Source organism: Hydra vulgaris, chromosome 06 (assembly GCF_038396675.1).
Source record: "Hydra vulgaris chromosome 06, alternate assembly HydraT2T_AEP".
NCBI classification, from domain to species: Eukaryota; Metazoa; Cnidaria; class Hydrozoa; order Anthoathecata; family Hydridae; genus Hydra; species Hydra vulgaris.
In genome coordinates, this window is record NC_088925.1 from 38,037,876 (window position 1) to 38,063,365 (window position 25,490).

Below are 25,490 nucleotides of genomic sequence, written 5' to 3' on the forward strand. Positions count from 1 at the left end.
GGAATATAGCATATTTATCTGCATTTTAGGATATTCTATAGACCATCTGTATAGTTGTATAATGAATATTTTTTATTAGAAAAAAAAGAAAAAAAAATATTCATATATTAACTTTTAAAACAAATGAACTTAAACAGTAAATAATTAAAACAGTTATACAGAAAAATATACAATCACTATGCACATTCTTATAACATAAGCTCACTCTTTCATGTTTTAAATCTTCTTATCTTTTGACACAATGTTTAACTTTATCTATATTACTGATCGCACATCCTTTGATGAAACTTCCAGTATCTGCACAAGCACCAAACACAAGCTAAAAATTCAAAAGAGTTCAAGTATTAATTTTTTTTGTCTAATAAAGAAATTTAAATGTGTAATCAGTTATCAACAGCACCATCAAAAAGATCTTGGAAATTTTTTTGATTTGGTACCAGATAAACAGACACTGCTTAGATAACTTGTGTTTTCCCCCAATGACACCAAAAGATCATTTACAAATTTATCTGTACCATATCATTTGTTGCATGTGCAACATTTTACTGGGTATTACTGGTTACATTTTATTGGTTAATATATATTTTGTTACCAAGCACTAAATATTTTTAAATTACAATGTAAAAGTACTACGAAATAAGTATAGCTAGATTAATGAATAAAAAAAGATTGAAAAAAAATTTTGCTACATGAAAATAACTTACATTACTAAATCCATCTGGGTAGTTGGGTACTTTCCAAATTGGAATGGATAAACAAAGAGTCGTTTCAGTAAGAACTGATTTAGACACATGACTGTCATTAAAAGCATTATTATTTGTTGTGCTTAATAAACCGTTAAGTTGAAAAAAATGGGCCAAAACAAATAAAATTATTTTATTATAAATATAAGCATTTAAGAAACAATATAGACAAATAAAGAACAAAACATGAAGTTTTTTCATATCCATGATGCTCTTTAATTGATGTCTCCACTGTGGTGAGAAGTTAAGCAATTCCTAATCAAAAAATCATTTTTTAATGATGCATACATAATTTTAAAATAAAATTACTTCAAACCTTTAACCTTGTATTTTTTTTGCATTCCTTTTCTTTTGGAACTTCTAAAATACAACATAGCTATTTCAATTCATTTATTAAGTTTAAAATTGCATAATGGAAATCCCTTTAAACCACACAAAAATGGATGTATATACAAACACATAGAATCTTTTATTCTGGGTATATACTCTTTTTTCTCCCTTTATGGAATAATTTGAGTTTAGTTGTATGAAAGAAAAACTTTTAATATTAATAAAATTTGACATTTTATTCATTCTGTAGAACTAAAATTGAATTTTGTTTTTGGAAAAATTTCTTACTTTTAAAATTTCATCTTGTAAATTACAGAATATTACTTGATTGAAAAAAGTATATTGCTTTTAAATTTGTATTTAGTTAATTTAATTTAATTTGTATTTAGTTAATGGTGGTTTATCAGAGTGGAGCCCATGTTCTAAATGTCCAGTTACATGTGGCAGTGGTACTCAACAAAAAATTAGAACTTGTGCAAATCCAATTCCAAGTTATGGTAACAAAGATTGTGTTATAAAGAGAGTTATCGCAAACACAAAACTGTATTTTAGAAGATTGAAAAGGTATTGTGGTTTTCATTAAGTTTTATAACATTGCTTAAATTTGACATTTAATTAGTTCTGAAAATCTTTAAATATTTTTAATTTTTCAAACCCTAATTTGCTTTTAAAGTTTCACACCCTGTAAAAATCACATGTAGCATGACAAAGAAAGTCTGTTGTTGACCTATTGAGGGGATAAGTGAATATCCTTGAGTATTTAAAATAAAAAAAATTAGACCTTCTACTGACATCCAAGCCGGAAAATTCACATTGAATGTAATGAATAAAATTACTGCTTTTTTATATATTTGACGAATGTATATTTGCCACTCACAAGCTAACCTATGAGCAAAACTTCATTAAATCTTGAAAAAATACATAGTTGCTAAAACTTAGTTTTCTAAAAGGATTTTAATAATTCTAACGAAATAAACTACAAAAAAAACACAATGTACATAAACAATTTTACTCGGAGGCGAAATAATGTGCAAATTTTTCAAAAGCTTTTCTACATAATACTTCTTTCTTTAAAATATTCATCTTTGGGTATCTTAATGACTTCTTCATGGCTTTGTGGTAATTATGAAGATGGACTTTTTGTTCATCTTTACAAGTGCTTTCAATTGTAGTTGAGAACATACTTGAGCAAATTATGATCATTTTCAGAGTGGTTTGGTTGTCTTATGTATCTTTCCTTGTTCACCATGAAATTGGCATGTATAACCTCTGTTACCAGTTTACTGAAAACTCCAAGACTTTGTCCATAAACGCTGATGGAATGTGACACGCGGAAATTTGCAGTTTAAGTAATTGGCCAGTTTTTGGTCACTTTTCTTTATGCAAAGGAAGCGTACACATTTTTGAAATTTATCATGTGTCTTGACTTTTGCAGACATTTTCACTTTTTTAGTTACAAAGTTTCAACAGTTTATTTCATACACATATCACATTATGGGTTATTCTGTAGACAGTGGTGATTCCCGGAAAAAATGCAAAAAAATGATAATTTAGCACATTTGCTGGTATTTCGTTGTCATTTTTTAAATGCTCATTTTTTAGGTTTATTTATATTTCGTAATTTAACTTAACTAGGGTAGGACTATTGAAATATTACAGAAACAATAAAAAAAAATTTTATTTTGGTATTGTATTGCTCTGATGAAAAACAATTACAATAAGTATTTTTTTTTTTTTTTTTCTAACGATACAATAAAATTTAAGAACTTTTGTATTGTATTGTTTTAATGAAATAAAATTGCAATAACTATTGTATTGTTTTGATGAAAACAATTACTACAACTATTGTCGTGGATTACTTTACATTAAAGTAGAAAAGTTAACGTATTTTAACGCATTTATGTTTATCTCTGACGAAATTACTATTATTTTTGCTATTTTTTATTTACGGATTTGCAATTATTGCAAATTTTATTTTTTTGCATATTTAGATTTTGTATTTTGTATATTCTAAATGGCCGCCAAATATTGCCTGTCTGGTGATAGCCTTACTATTATGAAAAATAACATTCATAAATTATTTTATTCAGCTCTTTTATTTTTTCCCCTTGATTTTAATGCTGCAAAGGAACTTAAAATATATATGAAAATTAACTTTAGTAACACAAACAGTTAAATAATATTTCTTCTTAAATAAAAATGTTAATGTCTTTTATTACAATAACAATATATTGTATTGTATTACAAAGACGAATTACAATACAATATTTATTATTATTGTAGTGGAATATTACAACACATTTTTTTTTCAGATATTGTTATTGTTTTATAAAGATGAATTGCAATACAATATTTATTGTTATTGTATTACAGAATTACAATAGTTGTAAATCACAAGTATTGTTATTGTTTCTAAATTAAGTTAATACAATGACAATAATTATTGTTACTGTTATTGTTTTCATTACAATTACAATAAATGTTTGTGAAATGTTTATAAAAAGCAAACTATCTAATTTTTTATTAGCTACAATTTTTATTTTATTCATTATATTCTAAAAACTGATGTATTTGTTGATAGAGGCACATATACATTCGTCAAATATTTAAAAAAGTAGTAACTTTATTCACCTAACTCAAAGTGAAATTTCCGGATTGGATATTTAAATTTTGTATGTTTTAGGTACCCAAGAGTAAATAGTTGGTCCCCTCAAATGGGCAGCAACTGATGTTTTCGGTTATTTGACATATGATTTTTACAGGGTGTGGTTTCATTTTGTAAAAATAGAACTTTATTTAATTGAATAAATAATGTATAATTTTTACTTTCTCTCAAAATTGTATTTAGCTTTTCATACTTTATTCATTAAAGAAACTGTGTTAAGAAAAAAAAGTTAAGTTAAACATTTCAATAAAACATTTTTCTTGAATATATTATTCTTTAGTTGCTGGAGTATCAGCATATATCCGCCTCAAGTATTAGATTTTGAGATACTTAAGAAAGTAATAATATTAATAAAAAATATATTTTTTATAACCTAAAAGTAAACAAAAGCATTTAAGTAAGTTTGTTGGTGTGGATTGGAAATTTTAGTTTGGTATAAATATTTTTTTAATAATTAATACAGTGTAAAACAATTTGTCTGTTCTAAAATATAAATAGTGACTTTTTCAACTTGTTTTTCTGGATTTTTTATGTTAGTGTAATTTATATTTTAACTGCTTAATTCTAAACCTGAAATTTAATTTTAATTATAATATATTTTTAATTAAAATTAAATTTCAGGTTTAGAATTAAGGGCAGTAAATAATTTGCAATGGAATTTATTAAAAAGTAATGCTTGTTTTCAAGCGAAAGGTGATTTGCGAGCACAAGTTCAAATTTACCAAAAGGGTGCTTTAGTTGGAATAAAGATTTGAATGGGAGATTAAAATGCCATAATTCGTTTAAAGGTAGCAATTTTGAATATTTAATAATCAAAGATTATTCAATCTTGCAATTACGGATGACAAGAAATCGGTAATCTTCTCAACAAACAAAGGAATTAAATACGTAGATGCGTCAAAAATCTGTGAATATCCTGGATTTCTACCAACCGATAAAGAAGTTGTTTTCGTTAACGACAACTCTCCTACATACTTTAAAGCAGGAGACTTCGTCTCAATATGGAATTACGAAGGTCTTGTAAACTGTTTTGATTTAGATAACTCTGGAGAAGTTTGTGTGGAAAAAAAGCAAAACAAGTCATTCAAATAAAAGCAAATAAGCGCATTTGCTTATTTGCTTTTATTTGAATGACTTGTTTTGCTTTTTTTTTTTCTCTGATTTGTTTGTTATGTAAATGTCATTTACTGATTTCGAAATTAATTTTGTGTAATCCGTTTTTATGAAATTTTGAATTTTATATAGAAGATAAGCAAAAATTGTCTTATTTTTTATATTTACCAATTCTAATCAAATAAACTCTAAATCTAAGGGAACTAAATGAAATTACTTTTTAATAAAAAGAACTAAAACAATGTGTAATATAAAATTTAGTTACAAAACCTAGTTAAGTATCAGGTTAAGATACTGTTTTTTCACATCACTCATATATAGGAAGCGTTCATAACTTTGGCAAAAACAAAAAAAAAACAGACAATAAATACCTGGGAAGCGCGATCTTTTTATTTTCAAAATTATCTTTTTTTTTTGTTGTTTTTGTCATTTCCAAAGTTACCATATTTTTTGTGGTCGGAAATTTCCTTGTTGTTGCATTTTAATTATTTATAAATGACTTGCTATAAATTACCAATAAATTGCTTTTAAATAACTCATAAATAATTTTTTTTTTCAAGTACTTGTTACTATTTACTCAAAAAAATATTATTTAATTAAAAAAAAAAAATTTAAATAATAATGTTAAAAAAATATATATATAGACACACCTACACCTTTAGCCAATATCTGTTTTAAAATAACAGCATCATTGTTCATTAACTTTCAAAAAGGTATCTTTTGAATCTTTGATTATTTTGAATTGACAAATGATCTAATTTTGACAATTAAAGATTGTATCGTAATGAAAAGATCACTTGGTGGAGCCAATTTATTTAAAACAATAATGGTAAAACTTATGCTTTATTGTGCCTGAACAACCAACTAGTGCAAGAATATCTGATAATGGCAAACTTAGTAAAAAAACGGTTAACGAATGTTCTTATGTATAGAAGTTTGATTATAAAGTTAATAGAAATTGATAATGAAAATGTTTCACAGAGAGTTAACTTATAAAATAATAAATAAAAAATTATAATGAAAATGTTTTAAAATTCTTTAGTTTCGCGTATTTAAGAGAAAATTGTATATTGTCAAAAGGACTTGAAATTTTAAGTCTTTTGACAATATACAGCTTTTTCTTAAATACACTAAACTAAAGTATTATGTAACATTTCCATAATATATTTGAAACGTAGCGTTTTAAAACGCCAGGTAACACCATTTATTTTTTTTTGTATGAAAAAAAGCTCTATATAGTTTTTGCTTTGTTGATAACTTGGAAATAAACAGCATAATTAAAAATAAAAAAATAAACCTTTTTAGAAAGCGAAATAAATGAAATTTACTAGTCGTGCATTAGGCATGTTTTGTAACTTGTTAGGAATTAAACTTTGCTTTGGATAACAACATTTTAAAGTGCTTAAAAAAAAATCAAGAATCGATTTTCAATGGTTACAAAAATCTCAATGAAAACTAAAAACATTTATTTGTTTAATTTTTTTTTAACTTAAACGTTAGTATTTTATCTCCTATTACATATAATAGAATAAAAAGCATATTCGAAGTAGAACCGTCATTATTCTGATGTTACATAATCTCAAGTAATTCTTCTTCCGTTAGATGCTCGAAATGCAGTTTGGTATTTTTGTATTGGTGGATTAAGCCAAAACTATTTAATTCTAATATTTCGATTAGTTTAAAATACTGGACTGTGTGTAAGTTCCGTAAATTTTTGTTAAAACATAAATTATAATGACTATAATAAGCAGAATATTTGGAAAGTTTAAAAACGTTTTATAAACGTTTTACCTTTAATTAAAGAGTCAGAAATCAAGGTCGGTTTTATCCATTGTAACACTGATCACCAACTTCAATAGATATATAATTTGAAATTCCAAATATTATGAAAAAAAAAAAACGGAAAAAAAATTTTAGCATGAGAAAAAAGAAACAGTTACTTTGTTTAAATATATCCCGGTTATTAGCCAAACAAAAAAGTGCAGTCAAATCAAAGCAGGTTTTATATTAGACTCGGGCTGTATCCTTGACTTATATACCCAATCAGCATTGTGATGCGGGTGTCGTGTGGGACACCGTACGAGATCTGGCCGCGGGATCTATATGGGCACCATACAGGCCAAATAAAAAAAAAACGAAAAATTATTCGGCTGCTTTTTCTTTTTCCCCTATAAGTTATGTCTCTAAACATTTGTGCCAAATTTTAGAAAATTTGGAGATGTAAGGTGCAGATTTGTGTTTTTTTGTGTTTTTTGAAAAAATTTCAACGAACTGTAACTTTGCTTTATCTTATAACTTTCACATGTTATAAATTTTCGCATATCCTCTATAGAATACTTTGGGAAATCATTTGTATTTAATGCGTCAATTGGTTCAAATTACCTTTTTACTTTTTCTTTTTGTATTTAAAGTATTAATTCCGATTTATTTTTTAAATTAATTTTACTTTTTATTAGAATTGCAATACCTTTACCGTCTTTTTTATCGGATATATATTTTAAATGAAAACAGTTAATCAAAGAAGGAGCTATACAAGCATCATTATTATATGAGAAAGCATTTTATTCCTTATTTTTTCAAAAGAATCGAAGGAATATTTAAATTTACGATTAACAGCCTCAACAAACCATTTGTATTTTTTATCAAACTTAGTATGGTTAGCTTGTAAACTAGTCAACTGACTTTTAAAACAATTTCATATCTTTGTAAATACTTTATAGATAGTTTTCAGTTCATCAATGATATCTCTGAACCCTCAATCTAAAACTAATAAATCTTTAGACTGAACTAGTTCTCTTGAAATTTTTTTTTTTTTTTAAACATCACTTAACAGAGTTGCGTAACTAATAGTTACAGCAAAAGGTCCATTAACATCAATAACAAACCCATTTGCAGTGCATATTACAAAGTGATTAACGTATTATTTTTTAGTTTTGCTCACTGAACAGGTTTCGTTCTAAAGAATAATTTAAAATTTTTTCACAGAATAAATAAGTGCCAGCAAATATAATTGCCAGCTGTTCGTCTTTTAAGTCAGTCAAATCTTTGATCATACCTGTGTTATTCAACAGCCAATCTTTTCGTGATCGTGATTTTGCTGCTATATTTTTGCCAACAAAGTCAGCATTAAGCAAGGCTCTTATCTGATGGCAGTATTTCTGAACTTTCAACTAACATGAAACCAAAATAAAAAGTAATTGAATTTTGATCAAGACCAGTCTGTAACCAAAGAGATAAACTGCAAAGGCTTGTTCTTTTGAAAGCTTGAAAGAGTTTTTTATTGTTTTTAATTCACTTACCAAATATTAGAAATTGATCTTTGGTAAAACCTGTGTTTTTGAACTAAAACTCAGGTTTTAGTTCCAAAACACAGGAACTAAAGCAATATAACAAAATTTAGCGATATAAATAGATGTTATTTACATCACTAAATTTTGCGAATATAGATGCTACTTTTAAATCCAAAACCAAAAACTTTAAATAAATCTTGTACCATTGTTTTATTAAAGTTATCAGAATTTTGTATAATTGACATAACTAAATATTCATCATTAAACCACTTACTCTCTGTCAAATAAAACTGACCGATTATCAATTGGTATAAATATGTTTGTTTAATAAAATCATCAATTATCTATTTGGTATTTTTCTAAAAGGAGTTGAAACAGATTCAAATTTACAAATGTGACAGACACGAGGTGAATTTACAATTCCATTGATTTCCATGTTCATCGTATTTCTTCAATAAATTGATCGCAATAATCACTGTCATCGACGTCATTAACATAATCGCACTCTTCAGAATCATTATCGGCACTTCTAGAAATAAACATCTTCATAATCTTCAAGAACAATATTATGATTTGATTTATCATTGGAACTATTTTCGACAACTGTAATGTTAGAAACAACATTTTCATTTCTATGATTTGTATCAAGCAAATGAACTGCTTTTTTCAAAGATTTTAGATTCTTCTAACAAATGATCTGATCCTAAATAAGAATTACTCAATTACGTTTAAAATGATCAACATCTTTATTTATCATAATTTTATTTTTAATTTCAACATTGTTTTTTGAACCTTGAACCCCTCTCTATTGAAAAACACAAAAATACCTATTACTCAGATTATTTAATACCATTTCGTAAAATTATTATCTCACTTTTTCTCAGTTTTAGTAATATTAAAAGGAGACAATACTTAATTATGTAACAGAGCTTTAGTTTTTGATTGAAAGTTTGTTAATTAATTATTTTTGCATGCCTATTTTTCGAAAATTATACGTCAAATCAACATATTTGCTACACTTTTTTCAAAATTTAAAAAAAAAAAAAAAAAACACTTTTGAAAAAATACTTTTTTTTTTGAGTTTCTAACTATTGTTAAGTTGTAAAGTGCAGTTTTAAATTGATTTCAATTATCCTTTCACGTAGCATATGTGGTTAAGAAAAAAATAAATGGGCTAAAATTGTAATTGTTATAAAAGCGTAAGTTAGACATACTCCTTTTACTTTTTAGTTTGGAGATATTATTTTACAATGTAGACCATGTTCATTTTTTTTCTATTAGCGTTTGTATTACATTGGAGGAGATAGCTTTATCATCATTAGATCAGTTTTGGATGTACTAGGAAATTCTTTCTGGTGCTCATCCAACAACCAAAGAAGAACTGGGCATTAACTTGTTCTAAAACTCCCAGGCATTGGCTCCGGGAGTTTTAGATTAGTAGTCATCCGTCTTTGATGAATTAGTTGAACCCGCATATTTTCTGAGGAAACTAAGACATATATCAAAAAATTCTAGATAGTCATCTCTGGGTCGCTGGTGATTTATAGCTTCAACTTAGTATTTCAGCATCTATTTCCGGAATCCAACAAGCCATTCTGTGTCCAAGGGATTTTCATAGGCTTCCATAAACACAGCTTTGTTGATTTTTGATAAGTTGGTTTGGAATAGCTTGAAAAACCTCTCTCCGGTCCTCCACTGGTTCTAAATACTATTGTGACAAAGTATAATTTCAAACATATGATTTCTATATATGATGTGGCTCAAAAACTGTGCATGCCCCTATATTTAGTCCTGTGATGAAGTGGTATCATAAAAGAGTTCTCTCACCTTTGTTCTCAGATGCAAATTATCCAAAGCCTTTATACGAGCATTTGTTTCATCACCGGTTCTACGAATAATTATTAGAACACCTAACAGTTTTTCGACTCCACCGCCAGTAACAATGATTGAAATTCGACTCACCTTGAGCTTTTCACTTGCTATGTCACTTAAAAGCTTAGCATCCCAGTGTAAAACCAAAGGATTACTTGAGAAGAATGATGTTTTGTCGACTTCGACAAAGGCTTGCCAATTCTTTTGTCTTTCTCTATGGATAGTGTAGTAAGATATTGCCAGCTCTGCCAATTGTTGTGAAAGAGCCTCTAATAAAAAATGTCTCAGCCTTCCAACAATGAAAAGTGATCTATTAGTCGTTAATATTAAAAAAGTTATGAATTATGTATTATAAAATATATATATAATATTATATTAAATGATATATATATATATATATATATATATATATATATATATATACATATATATATATATATATATCGCCGTTTGACAATAATTGCAATAACCAGAGTTGTTACAACATAATATGTCTGGCAGATCTGTCGACATATTTTCAGACATATTTTCGGCCGACATAAAATATGTCCCACATATTTTCCATTGATATATTTTGGCATAATTTTAATTATTTTCTGCTGACCTAAAATACAGCAAATAATTCAGATATAAAATTATGTCAGAAAATATTTCGATAGAAAATATGTCTGACATATTTTATGTCAGCAGAAAATAATTCAGACATAAAATTATGTCAAAACATGTCGATAGAAAATATGTGGGACATATTTTATGTCGGCTGAAAATATGTCTCAGACATATTTGACAGATAACAACCCTGGCAATAACTAAGTAAATATATAAAAATTTACATGACTGGAGCAAAAAGAAGACTATAATTGTCTTATAACTACGCCCTGTAATATATTTCGTACGTAGCATACCTCTTAAAAACTGTGTAAGATAATACAAAATCTTTTAAATATTAATTAAATTTTTTTTAAAATGATATTTTAAATAAAGAAAGAAAGGAAGAAAAAAACAAATTAATAAAACTTTTTTTTTCTGAAATTTCTTTTGTTATATTGAGAATAATTAGGAAAAAAAAGTTTTTTGAAATACGTAAATATATATATATATATATATATATATATATATATATATATATATATATATATATATATATATATATATATATATATAGATAGATAGATAGATAGATAAAAAAAACAGAAAAATAAAAAGTGAATGCACACACTCACATGGCAAACAATCAGGAGTACTTTTTACATAAATTTCAAGAATATATAGTATAAACTTTTTTACATCCTCGGTAATAAACAAATGATAAAATTAAATCGTGTAAAATTTCAATAGAGTTTTTTTTGTTTGTTTTTTTGTGTTTATATAAATTTATTAAATATATTCATAATTATTTAAATCAAATCATAAGAGTACTTTTATTTAACGCCTTACAAGAAATTTAATTCATTGACGTTTAGTAGAAGAGCTTGCCTAACTTTTGTTTTATATTGGTTAAACGAAGAGAGTGTTTTAAGATCATCATTTAAAAGTGTATTCCATAATTTAGGTTCTCGATTTGTAATTGAGTATTTAGTGGCTGAATAATAGGTTTAGGATTGACTAAAGTTATTTTTTGAGAATCTTGTGCTGCATACATGATTAATTTTTTTAAATATTGAGTAAAATAAAGACGGTGCCATTTTTTTATCAAGTTTAAACATAAATATAAGAATTTGATAAAGATTTATTTCGAAAACAGTTAATATATTAAGTTTACTAAAAAGTGTCTTTGTTTGGGAGAGTCCACCTTCATTTGTTTGCAGAAAAGTTTAATTATTTTTGTAACGTTGGTGCTGCACCAAGCAATATTTGCATAGTTTAGGTAACAATGTATAAATGAAAAGTATATGTGTTTTGAACAAGATTGGTTTAAAAACTGTTTAGTTTTATACACTATACCAATATTTTTTGAAATTTTATTTTCAATTACATTTATATGTTCTCTCCAATTATTATTTTAATCTAGAATTACCCCCAAGAATTTTAAAGATTTTTCCCTTTTTATTAAATTATTATAAATAAAGAGATTCGGTAGTTTCCATGGAATATTTTTTTTTAGAAACATGATGGAATAATGTGTATTTAGTTTTAAATAATGTTTAGGGATAGTTTATTGGATTTAAACCATTGAGTTTATCAAGTTCTTTGTTTACTGTTAAAAATAAAAAATTACATCTTTATTGGAATAAAACAAGTTAGTATCATTGGCAAATAAAATTGAATTTAAGATTTTAGAAAAATTATTTAAATCATTAATATAAACTAGAAATAAGAGGGATCCTAGTATTGAATCCTGAGGAACATCGCATGTGATAGTCATATTATCCGTTTTTCCACCTTCGTATGAAATATATTGCTTCCTGTTAAACAAGAAACTTTTAAACCAAGCCAAGTTTGAATTTCTTATACCGTAAATTTTGAGTTTGGATAAAAAAGTTATATGAATAACTCTATCAAAGGCTTTGCTTAGATCTATAAAAACCCCTAAAAAACATTATCGTCCATGTTTTATGCAGACCACCAAATGGATCAATTAAAGTGTTTAAAGATCATATTAAAAGTCTAATTAAAAAAATTCGGTATTAAAAAAATCTGTTTATCTGGTTGGTGTCTTGAATCTCAATATTTTAGATTATGACACAAATAAAAACATTAGACAGTTTTCCAATGTAATGTATGAAAATAGTTACATTCCTGTCATCAATAAACCTACGCGCATAACTAGAAAAAGTGAAACTTCAATAGAGCAAATTATTACCAATAGCTACCTTAATATAAAAATAAAAACAGGAATATTTAAAACAGATATCTCTCATCATTTTCCCATTTTTATTACTTCACAAAAACGTAATAAAAATGATTTTCAAAAAAATAAAAAATAACAACAAGAATAATAAACGACTCCTCAGTTAAACATTTTCATAACCTTTTATTATGTGTTAACTGGAATGGCCTATTCCTGAATCAAAACTCTGATATAGCGTACAATATATTCGTAATAGAGTAATATAAATATTATAACAAAGTATTTCCAGAAGTTTGAACATTGGTTAAAACAAAAACGCTAAACCCTTGGATTACAAAGGATATTCTTAAATCTTCTATAAAAAAAACAACGACTATATAAAAAATTTAAATAAAAAAAAAACCGTTCGTACTGAAACTAATTATAAAAACTACAAACGACTCTTTAAGTCAATTGTAAAAAAATCAGAAAAATATTATTATTCAGATCAATTAAAAAACCACTCGAATGATCCTCAAAGTACTTGGCATATTATTAAGGAAGTCATTGGTAAAAATAATTCTTACAGAAATACTACTCCAAAATTACTCAAATTTAATAATAACTACGTTTTAAAGAAAAAAACCCAGCTTTAATGCATACTTGGTTTCTAATAACACTAATATTATGTCTAATGAAAAACTTACTGTAGAAGATTTATTAGGTGTGGTTTCTTTAATCAAGCCCAAAAAAAGTATTGGAACTGACAATATAAGTATTAGCATCATTGTCAATTCAATAAAACTCATTAAAATTCCACTCTCGTATATATTTAATTTATCTTTAAAAGAGGGAGTTTTTCCGAAAAAGTTAAAAATTGCTAGATTTGTCCCAAATTTAAAATCAGGTGATCCTTATTACGTTACTAATTATCGGCCGCTCTCAATTCATACATGTTTTTCAAAATTTTAAGAACGAACTATGTATAATAGACTCTATTCTTTCTTAAGAAAAAATAATATTTTGTACAATAAATAATTTAGTTTTAAATCTGGTCATTCTACTGATCACGCAATCTTACATCTTGTGCATGATATATTTAAAGGGTTTAATGAAAAAAAGTATATGAGGTTATATTAACTAGTTCAATACACAATGACTCATAATCATTAGTGGTTGAACTTAAATTTGACTTAACTTTAAATAATAATGAGTTTATAATAAAAATACACAAACCTTGCCTGATGATCTAACTTGGTGAATCACTTTGTAGTTTGGTAAATGGTAATTATAATTTTTCACCATATTTTTATCATCAAACCTTGTCTCGCTGAGACAAATAATTTGAAAATTAATATTAATTTTATATAAAAATTGTTTTAAAGAATCAAAATTTTTTTGAAGACTTCTAATATTAACATGAAAGATCGAGAACGACTCGTTTCCCATTCTTTCAATGATATTTTTTGAATTTACATTATAATATAATGGGTTATTATTTTTTATTTGATCATTATTATTATAAAAGTTAATATCAGGATTAGAATCTTTTTTTAAAAGTGTTGATTTTTTAGTTAGCAATGAATTAAATTTAAAGTTTTTTAAAGCTGAATTCTCGGCCATTTTAAATAAGAGTAATATAGTAGTAAAAAATATTAAAATCTTAAAAAAAAAACATTTAACAAATTTTTTATTTCTAAATTCTTTAACAATTAGCTTATTGTAAATGACAATAGAATATACTTTCTAAAAAATAATCTAATCAAAAGTTACACTTACATATTAAAACATGTTTGTTTTTAAAATAAAGTTGTTATAAAGAATGTATGTTGGGAGTTGTACGTAACAATAGCTTTAAGTAGGCTTTGCAGATAGTCTTTATGGTTACTAAAAACTATGTATAGACTCTTCCAAAACTGTTTAAAATCATAATCAACTGATTTAGACGCCTGTTCAGATCAAAAATCTAATTCTTTATTTGGATTTGAATTTGAAATAGGTGAAAGAAATTCACATGTATACTTAATAGGAACATGCATTGTCGGTGACACTAGTAAACCAAGTTTAAGACAAACATCTTTGTACTCGTTAATGGTTAACTCATATTTAACTTTAACAGATTTTAAATATTTAAAGAAAATATAAAAATGATATGTTCATCTTTTTCCAGTTTCGAAGATTTTATTAATTCTTCTAACGCATGAATATTTTTTAGAAATTTTGAACATTCCCCACCAATTGACCACCATGCAGTTTAGGCCTTTGAAAACTTTTTTTTCCCACTGGTTAGCCGATAAAGTGACATCCATAGATTGCAAATATTTTTATCATCAGGTAACGCCCTATTGGAGCAAGGATTTTAATAACCTTTGCATCATAAGGCAGGTCATCTAAAGGAAGGTTAATGTAACTGACATAAGTTGCATCTGAAAGTTTGGATTTTTTTAAATCTTTACAGACAAGTTTTCTCAAGGTTTGGATGAGATTCAGTAAACCTAATAATAAACTATTTGTTTACCTCACTATCTTCGTATTGTTTTTTTACCTATTTCTTCTTCGTGGATTAATTTTTTTTTTTTTTGAAATTACATTCTTTCCCTTTTTCTAAAATAATTTAATAAACTTTTAAAAGTTCTCCTCAAATGTCAATGCCCACCTTTAGAATATAATCTTTTGACAGTTTTCTCTCCTTTGTCACAAGTCCTTTAATGTTTTTACTGTAAACCGATCGTCTTTAAACTTTTTCAAAATTTATTTCTTTTACATTATAACCATCATGTGAAAACCTTCTTAACTTAATTTCTCTTCAAATGTCTTTCTTACCAGCTTTTAAATATGCCATAATTTGGCTTCCTGTGTATTACAAAATCCACAAATATATTTTTTAATTTGTTTATTTCCAAAACTGGAATTATTTCAACTGGTTAAAGCGCTTTTACAGAGCTTTTCAATTGTTCAACGGCCATGGCTTCACCTTTAGCTGCAATCTTAAATTTTTTTTTCAACACTTTTGAGCATTGAAGTTTGGCACCTTAAGTATCTTAATATCAAAAGAAACTTACATCCATGTTTTCAGTTTTTAAATTTTAAATTATTTTATATAAATTTATAAATTTGAAGTTTGAAATATTAAATCAAGAATAAAAAGTTCACCGTACTTTTTTCAAGTATATCTGTTAAGTTTTCTCTTCGTGTAGGGAGAGGACAAGGGTGGGGTAATCTTTTTTCAATATCAACCCTGCATTTTTTAAATATTTTTATTGTTCCAGGTGATGATGTCTTTACTATTCTTAACTTGATTTTCCCTTTGTATATATATTTTGATCATGAAGTAGTTCGAGCGATTTCACAGATGCCATAACCACAGAGTTTCTGGTAAGAATACTAACTTTGACTTTTGAGATCGTACGGTTTATTTAGAATAATGTTTTTATCTCCAATTTTTTTAGGTCTTTTTAATGTTTTTCAACATTTTCTTACATATACCATTATAAACGCGACTAAAATTCATCTGTAAAATTCTCATTTAGTAAAAAAACATTTTAACTTTCAAAAGTTATGACCTCGTAAAGTTTTCAACACCCTCAAAAAAATATATTGCAAAAAATATTGTAAAGTTTGCCCCATGTCTGGAAGTTACCTATAATAACACCAAAAATACATGACCTGCCCGTTTGAACCTGTTATTTTTATGAAAGACGTCGACAGAATATTTTCAAAATTTAGACCGTTTTAAAATTTTTAGCTGCTTCTGGGTGATGGTTTTTTTTTTCAAATAAACCGTTTCTGCTACAAAGTGCATAGTGTTTATGCACATTTTATTTAAAATCTTTTTTTTAGATTCATTAAACCTAATTTTAAAGAATTTTTAATTTTCATAGAGAATAATAAAAAAAAAACACCCAAGTTACATGTTTGTTACCTTTAAAAGTATGTATTAATATATACTATTCAATATATAAAAGTGCGTTCATATATCGGATTAAACTGTTTTCAGTATAAAACATTTTTTATAAAAAACAAATAGATACAAGCAAAAATAAAAACAAAAAACTTATTTAATAAATAGCAACTAAGCAAATGCTCCATATACATCCACACAAACTCTTCCCGAGTTATCTCCGTCGAAAAAGTTAAGAAGATCTTCGTAGTTCCATATTGAAATGTAGTCTCCTATATTAAAGTAGGTAGGATATTTGTAGTTAACGAAAACAACTTCTTTATTGGTTGGTAGAAATCCGGGATACTGGTAGTTTTTCGACCCATCTACGTATTTAATTCCAAGGTTCGGAGATGGGAAGAGAACCATTCTATTGCTATCCGTAATTGCAAGATTGAAATATCTTTGATCATTAAAACAACCAAAAAAGCTACCCGTAAACGAATTATGGCACTTTATTCTCCCATTCAGGTACACAAGCTTTATTCCAACTAAAACACCGTATTGATTTATTGGAATTTGTGCTGGCATATCATCTTTCGCTTGAAAACAAGCTTCATTTTTTAACGAAATCCATTTTAAATCAAATCCTAAACCTGATCCTGAAACTGAATAATTATTTTAATAAATAGAAAATAAAAAACAAAATACCCTTGCATTAAGAAAGCCTCAAAAAAATATATATATATTTTTTCGAAGGCATATAATATTGTTTTCAGTTTATTTATTGTTAAAAAAAAGTTAAAATAACAAACTGAAATTTCTAAAAAACACTTATAAACTTATAGTTTGGACCTTTTCGTTTGTTTTCTGGTTGTAAACAAAATCATTGCTCCTTTTTTTTAAAGATTGTTCGTTTTTTAAGTATCGTAAGAATCTATTATTATCAACGAATATATTTATGGACATACATGTGTAGATACAAACTAAAACGTTCATATTATATTAAGTTATCTGAATTCAAAGTTTAACAAATGTTATACCTATGCATTGATCTAAGTTACATTTAACTGTTTCAGATAAATCTCCATCGCAGTTTTTACCACCTCCACTAGGAACAGGATTTGTGCAAGATCTCACTCTGCTTTTGTTCCCATCACCACACGTTGTTGAACACGCAGAATAAGCGCTCCACTCGGATAAACCTCCATCAACTTAAATTATAGTTAATTAACAAATACATTATAATTCTTTAAAATTATTTAAATAGCATAATTTATTGAAATTTTAAAAATAAATAAATCAAAGTATTAGTACCTTTACATGCCTCCAAAATACATTTTTGTGTTTGCGAACGTTCTCCAATACAATCTTTGCCACCAGAGCTAGGAACAGGTTTTGTACAAGTTCTAACTCTTTGTTGAATACCTTCGCCACAAGTTGTCGAACACGAAAAATATGTGCTCCACTCTGAGAAACCTCCATCGACTAAAATAACAATATACTTAAACGAACAGTATCAGTAAAATATTATATTGATATGTTTAGGCTTCTTTTTAAGTACAGTTTCTTTATTTAAATAAAATATGAAATGCTAAATACATCTTCAAAGTAAAATGAATTTAAAATCATGATAAACCTCAAATAATAAAAATATTTATAATTCTTTAAAATTAATTACATTTCATATTTTCTTAATTTTAGAAAATTTAAATATACCAAAGTATCAATACCTTTACAAGCTTCTAAAACACATTTTTGTGTTTGAGAATGCTCTCCAACGCAATCTTTGCCCCCAGGGCTAGGAACAGGGTTTGTACAGGTTCTAGATCTTAGTTGAATACCTTCGCCACAAGTTGCTGAACATACGGAATATGTACTCCACTCTGAGAAACCTCCATCGACTAAAATAACAAAATATTAAAAAGAGAATCAGTAAAATATTATATTGATATATTTAAACTTCTTTTTTAACGAGTACTGTTTCTTTATTCAAATAAATCATAAAATGCCAGAAATAACTTTAAAGTAAAACATAAGTTATGCATTCTTTTTGAAATTAATAAAAGTTCCGTTTGTTAGAAAATAAATTTCGAAAAGCATGATAAACTTCGAGAATAAAAAACATTTTCAATTCTATAGATTTCATTTAATGCCAAATATAATTGAATTTATAAAACTCAAATAAATCAAAGTAACAGTACCTTTACAAGCTTCTAAAATACATTTTTGTGTTTGCGAACGCTCTCCAACGCAATCTTTGCCCCCAGGGCTAGGAACAGGGTTTGTACAGGTTCTAGTTTTTAGTTGATTACCTTCGCCACAAGTTGTCGAACACGGAAAATATGTGCTCCACTCTGAGAAACCTCCATCGACTAAAATAACAATTTACTTAAAAGAACAGTATCAGTAAAATAATTAATTGATATGTTAAGGCTTAATTTTAAGTACAGTTTCTTTATTCAAATAAAACATGAATTGGTAGATACATTTTCAAAGTAAAATGAAATTTAAAATCATGATAAACTTCAAATAATAAAAGTATTTGTAATTCTTTAAAATAAATTAATTTTCATATTTTCTTAATTTCAGAAAATTTATTTAAATCAAGGTATCCGTACCTTTACAAGCTTCTAAAATACATTTTTGTGTTTGTGAACGCTCTCCAACGCAATCTTTGCCGCCAGGGCCAGGAACAGGGTTTGTACAAGTTCTAGATCTTATTTGAATACCTTCGCCACAAGTTGTTGAACATACAGAATATGCACTCCACTCTGAGAAACCTCCGTCTTTTAAAAGCAATTTGTTTGTTTCATTAACTAAAATTCTTAAATATGATATGATGAATTCTCAAAAGCAAAAAGCATTTTAAATTCCGTAGAATTATTAAAATGTCAACTTTAAATAAAGATGAAAGAGTAGTCTTTAAAACGGATCGGCAAACAGGTTAAATATAAAATTTTTTGAGAATCAAAACATTTTTTCTTAAAGACTGTTTAGCTATTTTTGAAAAGATTTTTTTTTTCTGATTTATACTACATATGTAATGGAAAAAAAAGAATTATACGCTCGGTACAAACCAACAGCTAATACAAATAACATTTTATTATATTCATATATATTTACAGGGGCATGGCCGTAAACAAGTGGGGGCTTGGGGAGGCTTAGGGGCTATAGCCCCCCTCCCCCATTTTTCGATTTGTTGCGCCTCTGATAATATATATAGAAGCAATTTGAAAACATCTATATAATTTTCTTTATTTAAATATCTTTAACTAATTTCTTTAATTGCGAAACAACTATCAAAAAATATTTCGCAATTAAATAAATAATAAAAATAAAAATGTCGCAATTATGTAAACTTAAGTAAATAACTGTAAATTTTACGTTACTTTTCGAATAAAAAAAGAACTCGTTGTATAGAATTTGTTACAACGTGGTATTGAACTTGCTACAACTTGCTACAAAGTTGTTTTGTTTATGTAAGGCGACTTTTATTTAATAAATTTGGATTTTCCTTTTTTTATTTAGAGTTTTAAGTTTCATGAATTTAATAATTAAATTCAAATATTGTTAAATGATATTTATTATTTAATATTTATAGTTTGCAAATTAGATTTAAATAAGTTTGTATTAATTGTAGTAACATTACGTAACAATCTATTATATGATTTACCTCAGTGGTATGTCTTTAAAACGAAAATTGTCTGGGGCAGAAGGGAAGCGTCGTAAACGACTGAAGGAAACTTTGGAAGGGGGAGATACCAACCGCAATATTACTTCTTTCTATGCAAGAACTGTCATCTCATCAATTTCTCCTAACTTCGCCTCTACTTCTAGCCTTGAAACTACAGCTACTACACCTTTTTTTTTAGATAAAACATCGAATTCTAATGGTTTTAACAGTACTTTTACTACTGCATCTCTTGCTAACCCTGATACTGCTGCTACTACTTCTTGTTATGCTGGCTCTGTATCCACTGTTACTTTGGCATCATCTTTTAGTTCTGCCTTTAATTTTTCTTCTTCGATTACTAACTCAGCCAACAATGATGTTAACTCTGCCTCCACTGTTACAGTCTATCAAAAAATGCATCTAATTATTAGTCCGCATCAACATGTGTTAGCTTTTTTAAAAGGTACATGTGGTAGTCAGAAGCGATCATTTTGTCAGCAATGGTACAAACTGTTTCCGTGGTTGCATTTTAACTAATGTAACAATACAGTTTTATGCTACTATTGTATGCTAATGGAAATGCATAATTTATCATCTTCAAAATGCAGCGAGGATGTTTTCACAAAAACTCCATTTTCTGATTCGAAAAAGAGTTTACAAAAATTACAGAAACACCAAAATACTCTTTCTCATCGAGAAACCATCTAGAATGTTAAAACTATTCCTTCAACAACTAAAGATATTGGTGAACTTCTCAGCAAAACTCATGCACAGGAAAAAATGGAAAATAGAGCAATCCTAATAATAATCACGAATATTCAATTTATCGCCAGACAACGTATTGCTCTGCGTGGTGATTACAATACAGACAAAGATTATAAAGAATTTAAATTGAACTTTTCTCAGTTACTTAATCTCAGAAGCAAAGATAGTCTCACTTTAACTATATAGATGAGAAAGTCGCAAGACAAATTTACGTGTGCAGCTATCTAAAATGAAATTCTGCAGACAATGGGTCTCACTATACTCTGAAAAATTACATCCAACATTTCTGGAAAATGGTTTACTATTATGGTAGATGAAACCGCAAATCAGTCCAACACTGAGCAAATGGTGATTTACCTTCGATATATAGATGAAGATGACTTGGAAGTGCATGAAGTGTTTGTCGGACTTTATAGTATGGAAAACACATCTGCTAAAAGTATTACTGCAACTATCAAAGATGTTTTTATGCGGATGAATCTTTCAATACTTAATTGTCGCGGTCAATGTCATGATGGTGCAAGCGTCATGACAAGTTGGAGTTGCAAAGAGAATAAGTGACCTCCAACCCAAAGCACTATATTCCCATTATTATGGTCACGTTTTAAACTTAGCAGTAGAAGACACACTTAAAGCTATCAGCATCATGAAAGATGCTCTGAACATTGTTCATGAAATTACAAAGTTGATAAAAAAATCTCCTAAACGTGAATGCCTTTTTAAAAAGATAAAAGAAAATGTTCTCCCTGGGACACCTTGTATTCGCACACTCTGCCCTACACGCTGGACGGTAAGAGCAGAATCATTTTATTCCATCTCTGAAAACTTTGAAGCTCTAATATTGCTTGGGAAAAAGCTAAATCTGAGACAAAAGACAGTGAGATCGTAGCTCGAATAAGCGGAGTTGCAGCACAAATGCAAAAATTCCCTTTCTTGTTTGGAATTGAATTGGGCAAGATTATTTTATGCATGGTAGACAATTTATCAAAAGGTTACACGTATGCAAAAGGTTACATGTTCAAAATTATCAAAAGTTCAAATTATCAAAAGTAACACGTTCAAACGTATCAAAAGGTTACACGTTTGCAAAAGGTTAGTGAAGATCAGAAAGTTGTTGAAAGAACTTTGATTACATTTAAATCTATCCGGTCTAAAAATTCATTTGAATATTTTTTGGAAGCATATTGAAATCAAAAAAAAATACTTCAACTAGAAAAACCTGCTTTGCCCCACCATCGCAAAGTGCCTCGTTGTTTTGAAATAGGAGCATCTGCATCAGTATTACTTGAAAATTCTAGTTTTGACTTTTTCAAGAAGATTTATTTCGAAGCTATAGAAATCAAAATTGGCAGTATTCAATCTAGATTTGAACAAAAAGGATATTCAATGCTTCAAAAGATAGAATCAGTACTTATAAATGTTTCATCTGAAGGTAGTTCAATAAATAACGAAGTTCTTGATTTCTATGCTACAGATTTGAATGCTTCAAAACTGCATGCGCATTTACAAGTTATGCACAAATCACAACTGAACTATTAGACACTCAACAAAAAGTCCTTAATTTTGTCAGTTAAAATATGAATGGATTTCCTATAAACCTTACTGTTGTTTATTTAACAATTACGACTGTCAGTGTATCTCAAATTGACTAACATATGCACTAAAATGCGTATTTGTATATTAATATAACACAAAAATTTGTGTGTATTACAGAGAAGCAAATGAAGTTGAAAAGGAATCATTATCAGAGATTAGGAAGTCGATAAAACTTATCCTTCTGATGCGAGCAACAAACGTCACTAGCGAGAGAGCTTTCAACACACTAAGAAGAATCATATCTTGGTTAAGAAGCACCATAAACCAAGCACGGTTAAACTAGTGTATGCTGTTAAGTATACACACACAAAAAACTAATGAACTTAACATCATAGATATAGCCAATGATTTTTGTAGCCAAAGTGAAGGTAGAAAAACTGTATTTGGACAATTTTGAAAAAAAATCTTGAAACTGCTGTAATGTTTTATAAAATTCTTTTACTATATAAAACTTGAAGTTTGTAAAAATAGGCAAAACTTGTTTTTTATTTCTGATCTATGTATTAATTTCCGTACACATTTGTAGATACTTTAAAGCCGAATTTTACTTCATATTATTAAAATAATTTTTAAGTAATAATACTTTTGAATGATAACCGACATTCTTTTAAATGTGATATAACAACTTAAGTCACATTTTTCCATAAACAGAGCATAAATGAAAATTGATTTTTGGATGAATGTTTTTATCTCTGAGCATTAATGTTTTATATATTTATTTTTAACGCAAACATTCCCCATATTACACGAGAGAAGAGGACTATGCATTAGTTATATTACGAACAGTAAAATATACTTGTTTTTTGTCGGAAAGGTATTATTTTTTAACATTGTTAAAGGAAAAGTTAAATTAGGTTTTTTTTTTAAAAAGGCCGCCATTATAATTTTGGCGTTGTTTTGATGTTACCAGAACTGGAATGAGGCATTAAAAACATGTGCCATGACAGAGACCTTCACCAGATTAGAGGTCACTATTAATCAAAGAAAAAAAACTTTGACTTTTTTGACGCTTTTTATATTGAAGACATGAATAAAGTAGCTACTACAACTTAAGCTAACAACCAGACACCGAGCAAACTCCAAACATTTATGCGTTTATACTCGTATTAAGAAAGAATGCCTTGCAAAAAACTGCGATGATCAGACTCGTGAGAGCAACACGTTGATAAAATATTTGTCTTCACGTTAAACTAAGTTAATATTCATCTAGAAAATTTTAAATTTCATAGTATAAAACTTAAAATTTATCTATGAATATAATTTTATATCAGAAAAGTGAAAAAAGTATTTTATAAAATTGTTGCTCTAATTGTAAAGCTATAAAAGGTATTTACTATTACTAATTTGATTATAATATATCAAGCAATAGTTATTCTTTTTGATACCACTAAACAGTGATTAAAAAAAATAAAAACCAGCATTAATTTCACATTTGCAAAAATCTGAAATAAAAATTTTTGATTTTGCAAGACTGTTGCAAATGGATTTTTATTTAATATTCTGGAATTTTTCTTTTTTAAAACCACTTGACGATTCACCACAAATGTTCAAGTTTTCATTTTTAGTAAAAAGATTAATTTGAAAAATAAACAAAAAAATTTAAATTTTTCCTTATTTATAAAACCACAGCTGTTAACTTCCAGCTATTATATATCAAGCAAGAAATATTAAGAGAATAATGAAAAATATTTTTAACTCAGATTTATATTTGAAAGTATGCATGAACAAACGTCTTAGCATATTTTAGCCTTTTTTGGTTACAATCCCTAATCCAAGAGGTCAATAAAACGGTTTTAACAAAATAGTGTTTAATTTCAACCTTTGGAAGTAAATCTTCCATATTGTGCTGAACATCGAGACATTCCCAATAAACATATGAGCGTCTATATAACGTTAGAACGACGTTTAGACGAAACGTTTAGTTTTGGTCTATTATTCGTTTTGAACGAAATTCAGAATAATATTCAAAACAAACCTTTATTAAATGTCGAGGTTTAAACGTATTATTGACATTTCATAGTATAATCTCTTAGCGTTCAAAAATTAGGACCATTTTAAGTATAAATCATTTTAAGTTTAAATTAGACAAGTTTAAATCCCCCTCAACTCTGGGCAGTTGTAGTAAAAATTGTAGGGTTTTTTGCTCCCAGACTCCAATTATTGCATTTTTTTGCAATGCATCTTTATTTGACCTAAATTTAAACATATAAATGTCTTGAGTTTTCCCCATGTCTAGAAAGAGATTGCGTTACAAAATATTTTGGTCTGTTCCTTAATGAGAACATCACATGGAAGCAAAATATTGATTATGATGGTACTAAAGTTTCCAAAAATATTGGAATTCTTTATCAGGCTAGAATCTATATAAATAAAAAAGTTTAATCCTAACCTTATTATGCATTTATTCATAGCCATATGAATTATGCAAATATTGTTTGGGTAAGCACTGAAAAAAGTAAGTTACAACCTCTCTATCCCCCTCAGCAACATGCACATGTGTTATTAATTTTGTTAAACGTTTTTCCCACTTTTAACAACTTTTGTAAGAAATGAGATTGCCTCATATTTACGAGCTCAATATTTTTAAAATTCAACAAAGTGAAAAATAACATTTAATTTCTAATTTAAGTCTAACTTGGTTATTTAGAAAATATTTTATAAAGTTTTAAAAAACTTTTTAAGTAATCTTTGTAGGGGAAAAAAATGCCCTCACCGATCAACCACTAAAAAAAATAGTAATAATAGTAAAGCACTTCTAAAGACTCACAAATGGAGACTTAATGCATTAAG

The 25,490-nt window shown here is 27.4% G+C and overlaps 1 protein-coding gene across 1 annotated transcript in view; it reads right to left on the reverse strand.

Moving 5' to 3' along the window:
* The window catches only part of LOC136081370 (uncharacterized), a 99,540-nt gene that overhangs the window by 50,924 nt on the left and 23,126 nt on the right, over window positions 1-25,490 (reverse strand). The window contains exons 3-11 of the mRNA XM_065798680.1: window positions 19,285-19,452; window positions 18,868-19,038; window positions 18,397-18,567; window positions 17,981-18,151; window positions 17,707-17,877; window positions 16,857-17,331; window positions 14,105-14,113; window positions 9,969-10,323; window positions 7,866-8,021 (exon numbers count right to left, since the gene is read on the reverse strand). Of these exons, the coding sequence (XP_065654752.1) occupies window positions 7,866-8,021; window positions 9,969-10,323; window positions 14,105-14,113; window positions 16,857-17,331; window positions 17,707-17,877; window positions 17,981-18,151; window positions 18,397-18,567; window positions 18,868-19,038; window positions 19,285-19,452 (1,847 nt within the window). The remainder of the gene's footprint in view (window positions 1-7,865; window positions 8,022-9,968; window positions 10,324-14,104; window positions 14,114-16,856; window positions 17,332-17,706; window positions 17,878-17,980; window positions 18,152-18,396; window positions 18,568-18,867; window positions 19,039-19,284; window positions 19,453-25,490) is intronic.